Genomic DNA, 14,247 nt, shown 5'->3' with positions numbered 1-14,247 from the left:
GTGCCTCCTCCAGAGGATTAGTAATTTACTGCTGGTTTATATTACCAGCTAATTATTACTCCTCTCCACAAAAATGGTTTAGCTGCACTGGCCAGCAAGCAGGAATGGAGCCAAGGCTTTGCCCATTGCCTACCACCTGCTATGTAGGGGGAAATGCAACCATGTAGCCCTGCTTTCTCCTGTGCACCCTCATCAAGCTGTAAGAGTGGATTCTTATTCCCTTGTGTGGGTGTGTAGTCCGAGTATGGTCTAGCCCACCGTACTGAGATATCATAATCAAGCTGTTCACAATATTTGAAAGGTACCAAGTGGCAATGTGTTTTGTTGCAGACGGAGAAATCAGACCGGCGTCAAAGCTTTGTCTCTCTTGCTTTACGTAAGCGCTACAGCTATCTGACTGAGCCTGGAATGAGTGAGTTCCATAACAAACCTACTAATACCATATATACCCTACTTTAATAAGAAGAGACATTTTTTCTATAAATGTTGCATTTAGTGTCCTTTGAAAAAAATTAATAGAAAAATTGTTTATAGCTAAACTTTTGGATGGTCTGTGAGCCTCTGCATTGTGAGAGCTTGGAGAATCCTTACTGGTAAGCAGCATGCTCCAGTTAAAGTACATAAAAATAATAATAAAAAAGCCACATAATTTATTGGCCAGAGCAAGGGCAACTGAATTGAAAAGTATTTTCCAAAAGACAGTCTGTGCCTCCTCCCTGCAAAATGTTAATTAATGAAATCTAGCTGTATCACAGTGATGCATTAGATATAGTAATGGGCAAAACTCAGTGGGGTTGGAAGGTTCCTTTCAGATAAAATGTTTGACTTTTTATTCAGTTTATTTGAGCTCCTTCCTATTTTATAGCTTCTTCCTCTCTCTCCCCATTTTTTCCTCATATTCCATGGAGCCTTTCCTTGTACTCAGTCATAGCTTTCTCTTCTACTCCCATGTCCTTGACCTGACCCATGGCCCTGCTTCCTTTTCTCTCTTTAAGTACAATAATGTATCTGACAACCTTTGCTTCCCTCCCCAATCAGAATGTGGTTATTCTTGTGTTTTCTCTTCTCCTCCAGCAGCCAGTCAAACTTCTCATTCCCTGAACTTCAGTGACCCTTCAATATAATTTCATAAAATCCATTTACAAATCTCATCAGGTTTGGTAATTCCTGCTGGGAGCTGCTGTTTAAAGATCTTGTGAGCTCTGTGGGATTTTGAGGTGCTCCAGAATGCATTGTGCTTCTCAGACACAGGAGAAGACCTGAAGTATATAAGATCTGATGACAGCACCTGGCCTTAAGAGACTACCAGACAAGCTGAGACCTCATAGTGGACTCTGAGATATCATCAAAGATTTGTTGGGAATTAAGAGACAGGAGGAAAGGTTTGGCCATGGTGTCTGGCATGAGTTTGGACCTTGTATACGTCTTTTTCAGCTGGTTCCCCGTGTTAAATTAAAAGCAATCTTATATTGATTTAGCAAAAGTAAAATCAGAGTTGCAAAAAGAGGTGGGGGGGGGAACCTCATATGAAGTTGTAATCCAAGAATGGAGGAAGGGTTTAATCAAGCTATAAAAGTCTCTCTTCATTCTTTTAATATTCCATTTCCAATTGCTTTGTAGAATGGTTGATGATCTGCTCCAGACTTTTAACTCAAGTATGTTTTCCCAGAAATGTGGAAAGAAAAAAGTTGTTCTTGTTTTGCTTTCTTTTCACTTTTTCATTTTCACCTCCAAAGAACATGTCTTAACTCGAAAATCAAGACTGGTCAGCAGACAGAAATCCATAAGGTCACATAACCAGAGAAGACAAAACTTAATAGCTAGAAGCTGATATTTAAGATTAAGAACTCCCAGAGGGCACCAAGGAAAACAGACTGGCGATAGGCCCAGCACACTAAACCTTGCAACCATCCACCGTGGCTGCTAGAGGGCTTTGAAGTGGCTTTCCACCAAAGTGTTGTCCTTGGACTTGGGTGGGTCATTTTCATATTGTCTTTGGGATGTTCTCCCTCTCTTTTACTCCTCTCCCCATCTGCTCAGATATGGGGAGCACCAGTTTCTCCTTTCCTCACCTCTCTCTGACTGCTGAAAAAAGAGAAGATATTCAGTCTGGACCTACACCTACTTTCAGTGAAGCTGACAGCAGAACTCCCACGGATTTCAGTGGCCTTTTTTTCTCCCCCCCTGCTGCCAGAGTCTGTGTGACAGGGACAATGGTATTTCACTGCTGAGGTGTTCTACTCGTATTAAAGGCAGGGAGGAGAGCACTGATCTAAGGGACTCTGCTCTGCCCTATACAGATGTGTCAGGCAGCATAGTGAGCACTCCAGTGAACTACAATCTGGTCACTAGCCTGGCTATATGTTTCAAGTAAATTGTGAATAGAGCATCGTTCTGTTGGGCAGACTTACATATGCTCAGTCACCATTTTCATTCACCTGTAGCAGGTGAGGAAGTGGGAATAACACACAATAGGACATGCATTAGGTAAGAGATCTCCACATGTCAAGTGCATAGTGGGGCATGAGGCTAAAGGCCAAATTCATTCAGTACCCAGGAGGTGCAGGTATGTAAAACAACTGCACTCTCTAAAATATCCTATTCCACTTAGGAAATGACATAATTGAGTTTTTTATTTTTTAAAAATCAGTAAAAAAAGCCATATTTTTTTCTAGACCACACAGTTATCTCAAAACTGCATGTGCCGGTAACTTCGTCGATGAGGTTGCTTCCTGACCCAGTCCTTTTTCACAAATATAATACGGAGTACAGACAAGGCATTTTTAAAATATCTGAATACATGATGTAATGGAGAAAAGAATATTTGCAATTAGGAGAGACTGCTATTGGATTTATTGTCTCACTACATTGTAGTGGTAGGACTGTCATGATACAACATACCAAGAGTCTAGTGGCATTTACAGATACTTTAGTGTAGAGCAAATTATTTTTATTTCGTTACTACCCTTCACTATTGTTTTGGCTTCTTATTTTTTGGATTTGTGACTGCTTTTGAATCTTGGCAGCTACTCCTAATAAATCACTGTGGTAAAATTTATTTAATGAAGTTTTTCAGAGAGGGGAAATGAGAGAGTAAAGAGTGGTCAGACTTTAGTTTTAAAATGATTTATACCAGTATACTTGTAATGGCTGTCTTTTGGAATAGACTGTGCCAATATGCCCAGCATTCAAGCTCTTTTCAACCTAAATGTTCAAATACTACAATAGCGTTACCTAGTCAATGCATCTGTACGCCTCCGCTTGGTATTTGTAGGCCCACCACGTTTTCCCATTACAGCATATGGGCCTATGGCGTGATGAACATCTTTTTAGATAAGCTTGTGTGACATAACTTCAGTAACTTAACGTTAGTCTTATTTTGTTTCTTTCACTGTGAATTACTGTCTAGCTAGAAGATAGACCAAACAGCTTTGATAAATTATCAGCATAACTTCAGACAAAGGTGTGCGGAATAGGTAGTAAAGAAACCAAGTAAAGAAATTTTGCCTAAAAGTTATTTTACTTATTTGTGGAAGAACTCTCTGAATGTCATTGCTGTATCCGAGGATATGGAAGCTGTAATGTCATTCCCAGAAATACTGCCTTCTGGATTGGTACCTCCAGCGACTTCAAAATCTGACTGGCCCTACTGATTTGGTTTGCGATGCCTGTGAATATGTTGAGCCTTTTTGGGGATGCTCATAGTTAACAGATTTGTCTTGGCCAGATCATCTCTACCTACTATATTGTTCTTCCAGTACTTATCTAATGTTATCTTTTGAGAAATGTAAAGTTGAACAGGTCTTTCTTTGAGCTGATACAAGAAATCTCCTCAAAAGGAGCAAGACACTACATCTTGTAGAAAAAGTGTACTCTTCTTTTAAATGCCTCTTATGAAAATATTTATTTACATGTTGTGCATAATACAGCATATAAAATGTATTACTTCATTTGCTTGTTTTGACATGGTGTACTATGCATGAGTAAAGTGTTTGAGTTGCTTTGCTTGCTCACGTTTATCATAAATCATATTTTCCATTTTTCATGTATGACAAATGCTTCTTAAATCATTTCATTTAAAGTTTTACTTTAGTTTGACCAAACAAAAGGAATATCGCATGAAAAAATGCAAAAGGTTCCTATTTATTTTTTTAACCCTTGACTCAGAAAAGTTCTTGCTCTTATTGGCTTTGTGAGCGTGAAGCATATACGAATTGTGCATGGATAGATAAAGATTTGAATTTATTCCAGTTGCTTCACAGTTTGCACATCAATTGCCTGTCACTTAAAGGTATTTTGGGTTCTGCATGAAATAGTTCTGAGTGGTTTTCAAAAAGGATTTTAGCTATTTAATGTCATTCTACACAAGTTTATATTGTTTTATATAGGTACAATATATGTTGTTTAATGATACAACTAAGGATACAACAATAGAAATTACTAAAAGGATAATTGTAATAGTTGCACAAAGCTAAGACGTACCTGTACAGGCAAAATGGAACTGAGATTAATATTTCAAAACTAGCACATCAGAAAGTCAATAAGGAAGTAAGAGAAGAATTTTGGCTGTGGTTATTATTTTTACCATTATGGATTCCTCTTTTTGTGTTTTCTGTTTTCCATTGTTTGCGGACTTGGTTGCAATGTGCTTAGTGTCTTTCATTTCATGTTGCTTTTTATTTTGGATCAGTCGTAATTATATGACTCATTCCTCTTTTTTTCCTTTTTAATTGTTCTTTTTGCCTATTTCATTCTGATTCATACAAAAAATTGTACTTGCTCTTTGTAATATTACAACGTTTACTGACCAATTTTCTTCTCTGGTCTCTCTGTTTTTCAATCATTTTTGTTGATTTTACGTTTGATTTTGATTTTAAACTTTAAGAAACAGTTGAACGGAGCGCAGGAGCAACAAGATCCCTACCTGCTACTTATTCATACAAGCCATTCTTTTCAACAAGACCATATCAGTCATGGACAACAGCTCCAATTACAGTGCCTGGACAAACCAAATCAGGCTTCACCTCCCTATCAAGCTCTTCCTCCAATACTCCTACAGCTTCCCCATTAAAATCAATATGGTCTGTTTCTTCTGCTTCTCCAATCAAATCCACGTTAGGAGCTTCTACTACCTCTTCAGTTAAATCTGTTAATGACGTAGCATCTCCAATTAGATCATTTCGGACAATCTCTTCACCAATAAAAACCGTTGTATCACAGCCTCCATATAATATCCAAGTTTCTTCTGGTTCTTTTGTCAGAGCTCCTGCAGTAACAGAAGCCAGTAATTTAAAAGGGATGGCATCCACGTCAACATTTGCTTCTCGGACATCTCCAGTGACTACAGCAGGGTCTCTTTTGGAGAGATCATCCATCACCATGACACCTCCAGCATCCCCCAAATCGAACATTAACATGTATTCTTCAAGTTTGCCATTTAAGTCTATCATCACATCAGCATCACCACTTTTAACTTCACCTTTAAAGTCAGTGGTTTCTCCTGCTAAGTCAGCAGTTGATGCTGTTTCACCATCTAAAGTCATGATGACTTCATCTCTCCCATCACCTGTGAAACATACACCTGGGCCTACAGATGTAGCATTGGTTAATGGATCCGTGTCACCTCTGAAATATCCATCCTCTGCCAATGTAATAACTGGATCCAAAACTGCAGCTATGTTTCAAGACAAGATCTCTGCAGCTACAAATTCTGCAGGTTGTGCTGCTAATCTAGCCACTGATACAGTTGAGAAAGTATTTCCGACCACTACTACAATGCCATTTTCTCCACTCAGGGCATTTGTGTCTTCAACACCATCTGCTTTTCAGTCAATAAGAACTCCTTCTGCAGGTGCACTATATACATCTTTTGGGTCAATATCTGCAACTACCTCATCAGTAACTTCATCAACAATAACAGTGCCAGTATATTCTCTAGTCAATGTTTTATCTGAGCCAGCATTAAAGAAGCTTCCAGAGTCTTCACTTACAAAATCAGCAGCTGCATTACTATCACCTAGTAAAACATTGACTACAGAGACACGTACACAGCCTCACTTTAATCGGACTTCATCTCCTATGAAATCATCCTTGTTTTTAGCACCTTCTGCTCTTAAATTGTCTACACCATCTTCGTTATCCTCCAGCCAGGAGATATTGAAAGATGTTGCTGAAATGAAAGAGGACCTAATCAGGATGACTGCAATATTGCAGACAGATGTAACGGAGGACAAGCCATTCCAACCTGAACTAACAAAAGAGGGTAGAATTGATGATGAAGAACCTTTTAAAATTGTTGAGAAAGTAAAAGAAGACTTGGTAAAAGTTAGCGAGATACTGAAAAAAGATGTGTGTTTAGAAAATAAAGAGTCGACCAGAGTGTCAAAAAGCGATAAAGGACACTTATCTGAAGATGAATGGGTAGAGTTCAGTACAGAGGAGATTGATGAAGCAAGACAGCAGGCTATAACGTGCCATCCTGTTCCAGAAAAAGGGCAAATTAAAGCTAAAGCCGCATCTGAAAAGGATTACAATTTGGCAAAAGTTATTGATTATTTAACAAATGATATTGGTAGTAGTTCATTGGCAAACATAAAGTACAAGTTTGAAGAGGGGAAAAAAGATGAAGAGAGACAAAAACGCATTTTAAAACCAGTGATTGCTTTACAGGAACATAAACTTAAAATGCCTCCAGCCTCCATGAGGCCTTCTACTTCAGAAAAAGAATTATGTAAAATTGCAGATTCCTTTTTTGGAACAGATACTATTTTAGAATCTCCAGATGATTTTTCTCAACATGACCAAGATAAAAGTCCTTTGTCTGACAGTGGCTTTGAAACAAGAAGTGAAAAAACGCCTTCAGCCCCACAAAGTGCTGAAAGCACAGGGCCAAAACCACTTTTCCATGACGTACCCATCCCTCCTGTTATTACAGAAACAAGAACTGAAGTAGTTCATGTTATCCGCAGCTATGAACCATCATCAGAAGAGATTCCAGAGCAGCAAACAGAGGAGCTACCTTCATTGAAACCTGCACTTACTTTAATGGAGTTGGAACAAAAACCCACTGGGTCTATTAAAGAAAAGGTTAAAGCATTTCAAATGCAAACCAGCAGCAGTGAAGAAGATGACCACAAGTGTGTTCTCAGCAAAGGTGTCCGGGTGAAAGAAGAAACTCACATCACTACTACTACTAGAATGGTTTATCATAAACCTCCATGCACTGAAAGTACCTCGGAAAGAATTGAGGAAACAATGTCTGTTCATGACATAATGAAAGCCTTTCAATCAGGACGTGACCCTTCCAAAGAACTGGCAGGTCTGTTTGAACATAAATCGTCAGTAACATCAGATGTTAGCAAGTCTGCTGAAACTTCACCACAACATGCAGAGAAGGACAGCAAAATGAAACCCAAACTGGAGCGTATAATAGAGGTCCATATTGAAAAAGGTAATCAAGCTGAACCTACTGAAGTCATTATTAGAGAAACAAAAAAGCATCCAGAAAAAGAAATGTATGTATATCAGAAAGACTTACCTCGGGGAGATATTAACTTAAAAGGTTTGGAAAAACATGATACTTTTCCTTGTTCTGATGAACAAGGTCAGCAAGAAGAAGAAGAGCTAACAGCTGAAGAGTCACTTCCTTCTTATCTGGAATCTTCTAGAGTAAACACTCCTGTGTCTCAGGAAGAAGACAGTCGCCCTAGTTCTGCTCAACTCCTGTCTGATGACTCTTACAAAACACTGAAGCTTTTGAGTCAACACTCAATAGAATACCATGATGATGAGTTGTCAGAATTAAGAGGGGAGTCTTACAGGTTTGCTGAGAAAATGCTTCTTTCAGAAAAGCTAGATGTGTCTCATTCTGATACTGAGGAGTCAGTTACTGACCATGCTCTACCCCTTAGTTCAGAGTTACAGGGGTCTGATAAACAATGCAGAGAAAAAGTAGCCACTGCCCCCAAAAAAGAAATTCTTTCCAAAATCTATAAAGATGTGTCCGAAAATGGTGTAGGTAAAATGTCTAAAGATGATCATTATGATAAAGTGACAGTGTTACACTACACTGGAGATGTTAGTAGTCCAAAACATGCCATGTGGATGCGCTTTACTGAGGACAGATTAGACAGAGGTAGAGAAAAGATGATGTATGAAGACAGGGTGGACAGGACTGTTAAGGAGGCGGAAGAAAAACTGACTGAAGTATCACAGTTTTTTCGGGACAAAACAGAAAAGTTGAATGATGAGCTACAATCTCCAGAGAAAAAGCAACATAAAAAAAATGGCAAAGAAATGCATTCTAGTCATAGCTCTGCCAGCAGCAGCCCTGAAAAAGTACTGCTCACTGAAATAGTGACATTGAGTGATGACTGGAGTAAAGTACAGCAGTATGGGCATGATGGAAAGTGTTCTCCAAAAGCCGATGAAAGAAAAGCAGCAAGTTTGCCCAGCAGTCCTGAAAGAAGGATTCTTGCTCAACAAACAGGGGACTGTAAACAAACTATGGAACACAAAGGAAATGCTCCGCAGGATAAAACAACTGAAGCTTCACAGACTGGATTTCAGCTAAAACAATCCAAGCTTAATTCCATTAAACTTAAATTTGAACAAAGTATAAGTCCAAGGACTAAAGATCTATCTCAAGAAGAAAAAAAGGAAGATAGTCAATCCAAAATTCCAGTAAAGAAATTACAAGAAAGCAAACTACCAGTGTATCAGTTTTATGCAAGAGAAAAGCACCCAAAGCAAATAGATCTGACAGAAGGAAATATATCATTGCAAAAAGAATTTACTACTATGAAATTGAAAGAAGATAATGTCCAAGGTAAAGGAAAAGTTATAGAAGACATTTGTGCTTCAGAGGTACAGGAACAGAGCACTGAAACATCAAGTAAAAGTCTGCTAGAATATACTTCTGAACAGCAAGCTAAAGACTTGGCATATAGCTCAGACTTACCAGCTAAGGGACATTGGGACAAAAAAATCTATCGAACATGGGAAAGTCCTGGAGCTTCTAACCATAAAGCACAAAAAGAAAAGCTTTCCCATGTACTTGTTCAAGATATGGTGAAAGAAAACCATGTTGACTATGCTGAGACTAAAACTAACAAAAAGAGTGAATTTATCACTGTGACAGAGTGTGAACACAAATTGCCAACACATGGATCCCATTCAAAGGAGATGAAGGAAATGACTGTAAAATCTCCATCAAAAAAGGTTCTATACAGAGAGTTTGTTGTCAGAGAAGGGGAATACACCAATGAAATGACAGATAAAACTTCAAAAAGAAAGGAATTGACTGTGTCCCACATTCCAGTCAGAATTTCTGAGGAGAAAAGAATTTCATCTCCTACCATTCTTGATAGTGTTTATGATCAGTCAAAAAAAGCAGCATATGAACTGTCAGCTAAAGTGTCCCGGTCAACTATGATTAAGGAGCAAGTTCAGAGAGAATTTGATTATGTAGAAGATGAAAAAATAAAGCATTCAAAAGTCACTAAAGTTACCAAGCAACAAGGTTCCATAGTGTTAAGTCCTCCTGTGGAGGAAACTGAAATATCCCCTAGCAAATCACCTGATTCTTTAGACGTTAGTCCTGGAAAGGAATCTCCTTCAAGTGAGGTATTTGACCCTAGTCCCCTTGATTACTTGGATAAAGTTGCACCTTTAGTAAATAGTGAGGGAGTGAAAGAGATAAAGACTTTGCCAGTTTATGTCAGTTTTGTTCAAGTAGGAAAGCAGTATGAAAAGGAGGTGCAACAAGGAAATGTAAAAAAATTTGTAAGTCAGGAAAGTAAGACAGTACAAGAGACTAGGGGGACATTTTATACAGCTAGACAGCAAAAACAACCGCCTTCTCCACAAGGTAGTCCAGAAGATGACACACTAGAACAAGTATCCTTTATAGATAGCTCTGGGAAAAGCCCTTTAACACCAGAAACACCCAGCTCAGAGGAAGTGAGTTATGAGTTTACCTCTAAAACACCCGACTCACTAATAGCTTATATACCAGGCAAGCCCAGTCCCATACCTGAGGTTTCTGAGGAATCAGAAGAGGAAGCAGAGGCTAAGTCAACCTCTGTAAAACACATAGCAGTGGAAGCACCAAAAATTGACAAAATATTGCCTAATAATATAAACAAAGATTCTAACAAAAGACCCAAAAGTAACAGAGTTGCCTACATTGAATTCCCACCTCCTCCACCACTAGATGCAGATCAATCTGATTCAGAAAAGAATCATCGTTATTCCCCTGAGAGTGAAATGGAGATGATAGAAGTAAATCTGCAAGAGGAATATGACAAATGTCAACTGGCTGAACCAGTCATAAGAGTACAGCCACCTTCCCCCGTGCCACCGGGAGCAGATGTCAGTGACTCTAGTGATGATGAATCACTCTATCAACCAGTTCCATTAAAAAAGTATACTTTTAAGTTAAAAGAAGTTGAAGATGACCAGAAAGAAGTCTCAAAACCCAAAGTTTCTGACAAGAGTCAGAACCAGAAAGAGTTAGGGGATCCCGGTTCTGGAAAACCTAATGAGTTTGACATTGGTCTTGAGTCACCCCAGAATGACATAGCACAAAATGGGACTAATGACCAGTCTATCACCGAGTGTTCCATAGCAACCACTGCAGAATTCTCTCATGATACAGATGCAACTGAAATTGACTCTCTCGACGGTTATGATTTACAAGATGAAGACGATGGTTTAACTGAGAGTGATTCTAAACTTGCAGTTCCAGCAGTAGAAACCAAAAAGGATATATGGACTACAGAGGGCATTTTAAAACAGACTGATCGTTGCTTTAGCCAAAGTAAGCTGGAAGTTATTGAGGAGGAAGGAAAGATAGGCGCTGAAGAAGACAAGGCACTTTCAAAAGGTCCAGGTTCTGAAAAGAATGCAGATAAGACTGAGCAGAAGTCAGGTGCACAGTTTTTCACCTTGGAAGGCAGACACCCTGACAGAACTGTGTTTCCTGATTCGTATTTCAGTTACAAAGTAGATGAAGAATTTGCAACACCTTTTAAAACAGTAGCTACCAAAAGTCTAGATTTTGATCCATGGTCCAGTAATCGAGGAGATGATGAAGTATTTGAAACTAAATCAAGGGATGATGAGGCTAAGCCATTTGGTCTGGCAGTAGAAGACAGATCGCAAGCAACGACACCTGATACAACTCCAGCCAGAACTCCAACGGATGAAAGTACTCCAACTAGTGAGCCCAACCCCTTCCCATTTCATGAAGGGAAGATGTTTGAGATGACTCGCAGTGGTGCAATTGACATGAGCAAGAGGGATTTTGTTGAAGAAAGACTCCAATTTTTTCAGATTGGTGAGCATACTTCTGAAGGGAAGTCAGGGGACAAGGGGGAAGGGGATAAAAGTACAGTAACTGCCATCACACAGCCACAGTCAGGGGACAGCATTGTAGAAACAAACTTAGAGAGACAAGTAGAAACAACAGCAGTTGAACATAAGCCCATCATCCAGGCCAGTGGAGATTGTATGGAAGCCACACTTGGTAGTAACTCTCTGGAGAAATCATCGACAACTGTTAACACTTCTAAAGTTGATCCCAAATTGCGCACACCTATTAAAATGGGAATTTCTGCTTCCACGATGACTCTGAAGAAAGATGGCCCTGGAGAAGTGACAGATAAGATAGAAGCTGCGATGCCCAGCGGTCAGGGATTAGAAAATGAAAATGTAGTAGTGATTACAAGTTCAGCTACTAGTGAGAGAAGCTGTAGGCAAAAAGAAAAACTTGATTTTCAAAAAGATAATTTTAATAACAACAACAATTTGGATTCATCTGCTAGCCATACAAATAATAATACCTGTAATGTAGAGCTAAAAGAACATTGTGAATCCAAGTGTTCCATACAGAAAGCTAACCAAATGAAAAGCACTTCAGGAAAAGGGACAGGGGCAACACAAGGACACAGAATAACAGATAAGCAAAAAGTACAAGGACAGCAGCAAAGGTCAAGGGAGTTGATAGGGAGTAGAGCAAAATCAAAACTTCCCATAAAGGCCAATTCAGTAAAAGAAGTCGTCCCACAAAATAATGTCCAAAAAAGTACAGCGAGTAAAGTGAGACAGGCTAGTAAACCCGACAAAATAAAACAAAATAATTCTTCTCCATGTCTAGAAGTAAAATCTAAGATTCCAATAAAAAATACACCCAGAAAAAATCTAGCTATATCTAGAAAAACACCAACAATGCAAAAGCAAGAGCAGTTAGAGAAAGGAAAAATCAAACAGCTTCCTTCCAAATTACCAGTAAAGGTAAGGTCTACCTCCATCACAGTGACAACAGTGAAAGTAAGGAAAAATCAGCTTAGGGAGGTATGTAAACATTCTATTGAATATTTTAAGGGAATTAGTGGTGAGACATTAAAGCTTGTGGATCGTCTATCTGATGAAGAGAAAAAGATGCAGTCAGAGGTGTCTGATGATGAAGAAGACAGTTCATCAAGAAATACATCATCAGAAGCTACTCAAGTTTACCAGCCTTCCATTACATCGAAGTCTGCTAGAGATATGAGAACAGAGGCAGCATCTTTAAAATCAAAGATTGAAAAGGTCGACAGTGAGAGGAGGAGAAGTAAGAGGACTGGTGAGAATGAAGGCAGTCAGGTTTCTGGAGCTCTCATGGCTCACCTCGTGGAGATCAAGCCTAGTTTGTAAAACTTTCAACTTGTTGATCCTAGTGCATGAACTGTTGTGATTGCCTGTGGAGTGACTTTCTGTAGTTCTCATTCTGTCATTGTCATCTGTATGTGCTGTCTTATACTCTTCTTTCTTCCTTTAAACAAATTCTATATTGTAGACAGCTAGTGAAGCATGCCGAAGACATTGATGTAACTCAGGACTTTGAAAGATTTATTTTGTGACAGCAAATTTCATTCTGTCAAAGTAGAGAAAATAGATGTTAATCCCACCCTGGTGTTTTTCACCAGTAATAGAAAAATTTGTGTATAGTCCAGTAGCTAGAACGTCAGCATGTTTGGTCTCATACTACAACATCATGTAGTTTGACATTTGACTTTAGACAGGTGAAAATATAAAAGCTGTGACAAAGAAATTATTTTGTAGGTTATTAAGACACAATCATTTTAGTATACAATCTGAACACCAGCAACTTGGTAAAATTAAAATATTATAAACTATTGTCCAGTGTTGTAGGTTTCTTTACAAAATCTTTTTAATCAAGAAATTGTAAATCACAGGTCCACAGAGTCCGTGTGAACGAACAGACATAAGGATGGCAATTGTAGCTGATCATCTGGGACTTAGCTGGACAGGTACGTTTTTATGCTGTCAGACTGAAATTGAACTTAGCAGTTATTTTTGCAGATCATCTTTTATAGTCGGGTACCACAAGTTCTTTATCGACTTGACCATATTCAGTTCCCATAGAAGTCACTCAGAATTGAGGGTTCTGTGCACATTGTCGGCGGTGCTCTCCAACTCCCAAAAGTGGAGTCCGTATCAGTTTGTTGTAAATTATTAAACATTTCAATAGATTCTCAGTTAAAAGAAGAAACCTCGCAGGAAATGCTAATGGTAGAATTGTCTTGTCATTGATCAGTAAATAAACAAACACTTTTATTTAAAATGGTGAAAAAAATTTCTTCTCTTTAAATCTTGTTCTGGGAATAGTTGGCACAAATGGGTTGAGAGGGTTGAGAACCTGCTGGCTGGACACTCATCTGGTGTAATATGGCATTTCCTGTTGTCCTGTGTCCTGATTTTCCAAAGCACTGAGCACCACAAGCTCCCAATGGCTTCAGCAACACTTACAGGTGTTCAGCATCTCTGAGAATAAGGCCCATAACAGTAATTGTAGAAGTCCTGCAGTTCTACACCGTACAGCAATGCAAATCAACTTGTATCATAAACTCAGCTTGTTGTACCGTGTCACCGTGTATCAGTGATTATAGTGTAGATGAAGAGAGATATGTAATAATCTGGATATCAAGCATATATAGGATACAAGATTTTAAAAATCAACAGCAATGAGGTAACCTCTGCAGAGATTTTTGTTCACAATTTTTACCTTACAGCAGTGTGTGTACTTGATGCAGGTATGATAATACCTACCAGGGATAGGATTACAAGATATGGCATGATGTCCTTCCGTGAAATTTTAATACCCCTGGTTGAAATTATCTCATAAATTAATTATAAACTATGTTTCAGATTTTTTTTTACATTAATTCATCTGTGTGACCGAAT

The 14,247-nt window shown here is 38.7% G+C and overlaps 1 protein-coding gene across 7 annotated transcripts in view; it reads left to right on the top strand.

Annotated features, from left to right (window-relative positions):
- ANK3 (ankyrin 3) overlaps positions 1-14,247 on the top strand; it is a 288,028-nt gene that overhangs the window by 241,315 nt on the left and 32,466 nt on the right. For 4 of the 7 annotated variants that reach the window (XM_074958836.1, XM_074958835.1, XM_074958834.1 and 1 more), the window contains 2 exons: positions 331-412; positions 13,239-13,313. In XM_074958836.1, coding sequence (XP_074814937.1) covers positions 331-412; positions 13,239-13,313 — 157 coding nt within the window. Of the gene's footprint in view, positions 1-330; positions 413-4,885; positions 12,626-13,238; positions 13,314-14,247 lie in introns of all 7 variants that reach the window. The other 3 variants (XM_074958832.1, XM_074958833.1, XM_074958837.1) reach the window with 3 other exon arrangements.

Source organism: Natator depressus, chromosome 7 (genome assembly GCF_965152275.1).
Source record: "Natator depressus isolate rNatDep1 chromosome 7, rNatDep2.hap1, whole genome shotgun sequence".
NCBI lineage: Eukaryota > Metazoa > Chordata > Testudines > Cheloniidae > Natator > Natator depressus.
Note: the sequence above shows the minus strand (reverse complement) of the source record. Positions and strands in the feature narration are given on the sequence as shown.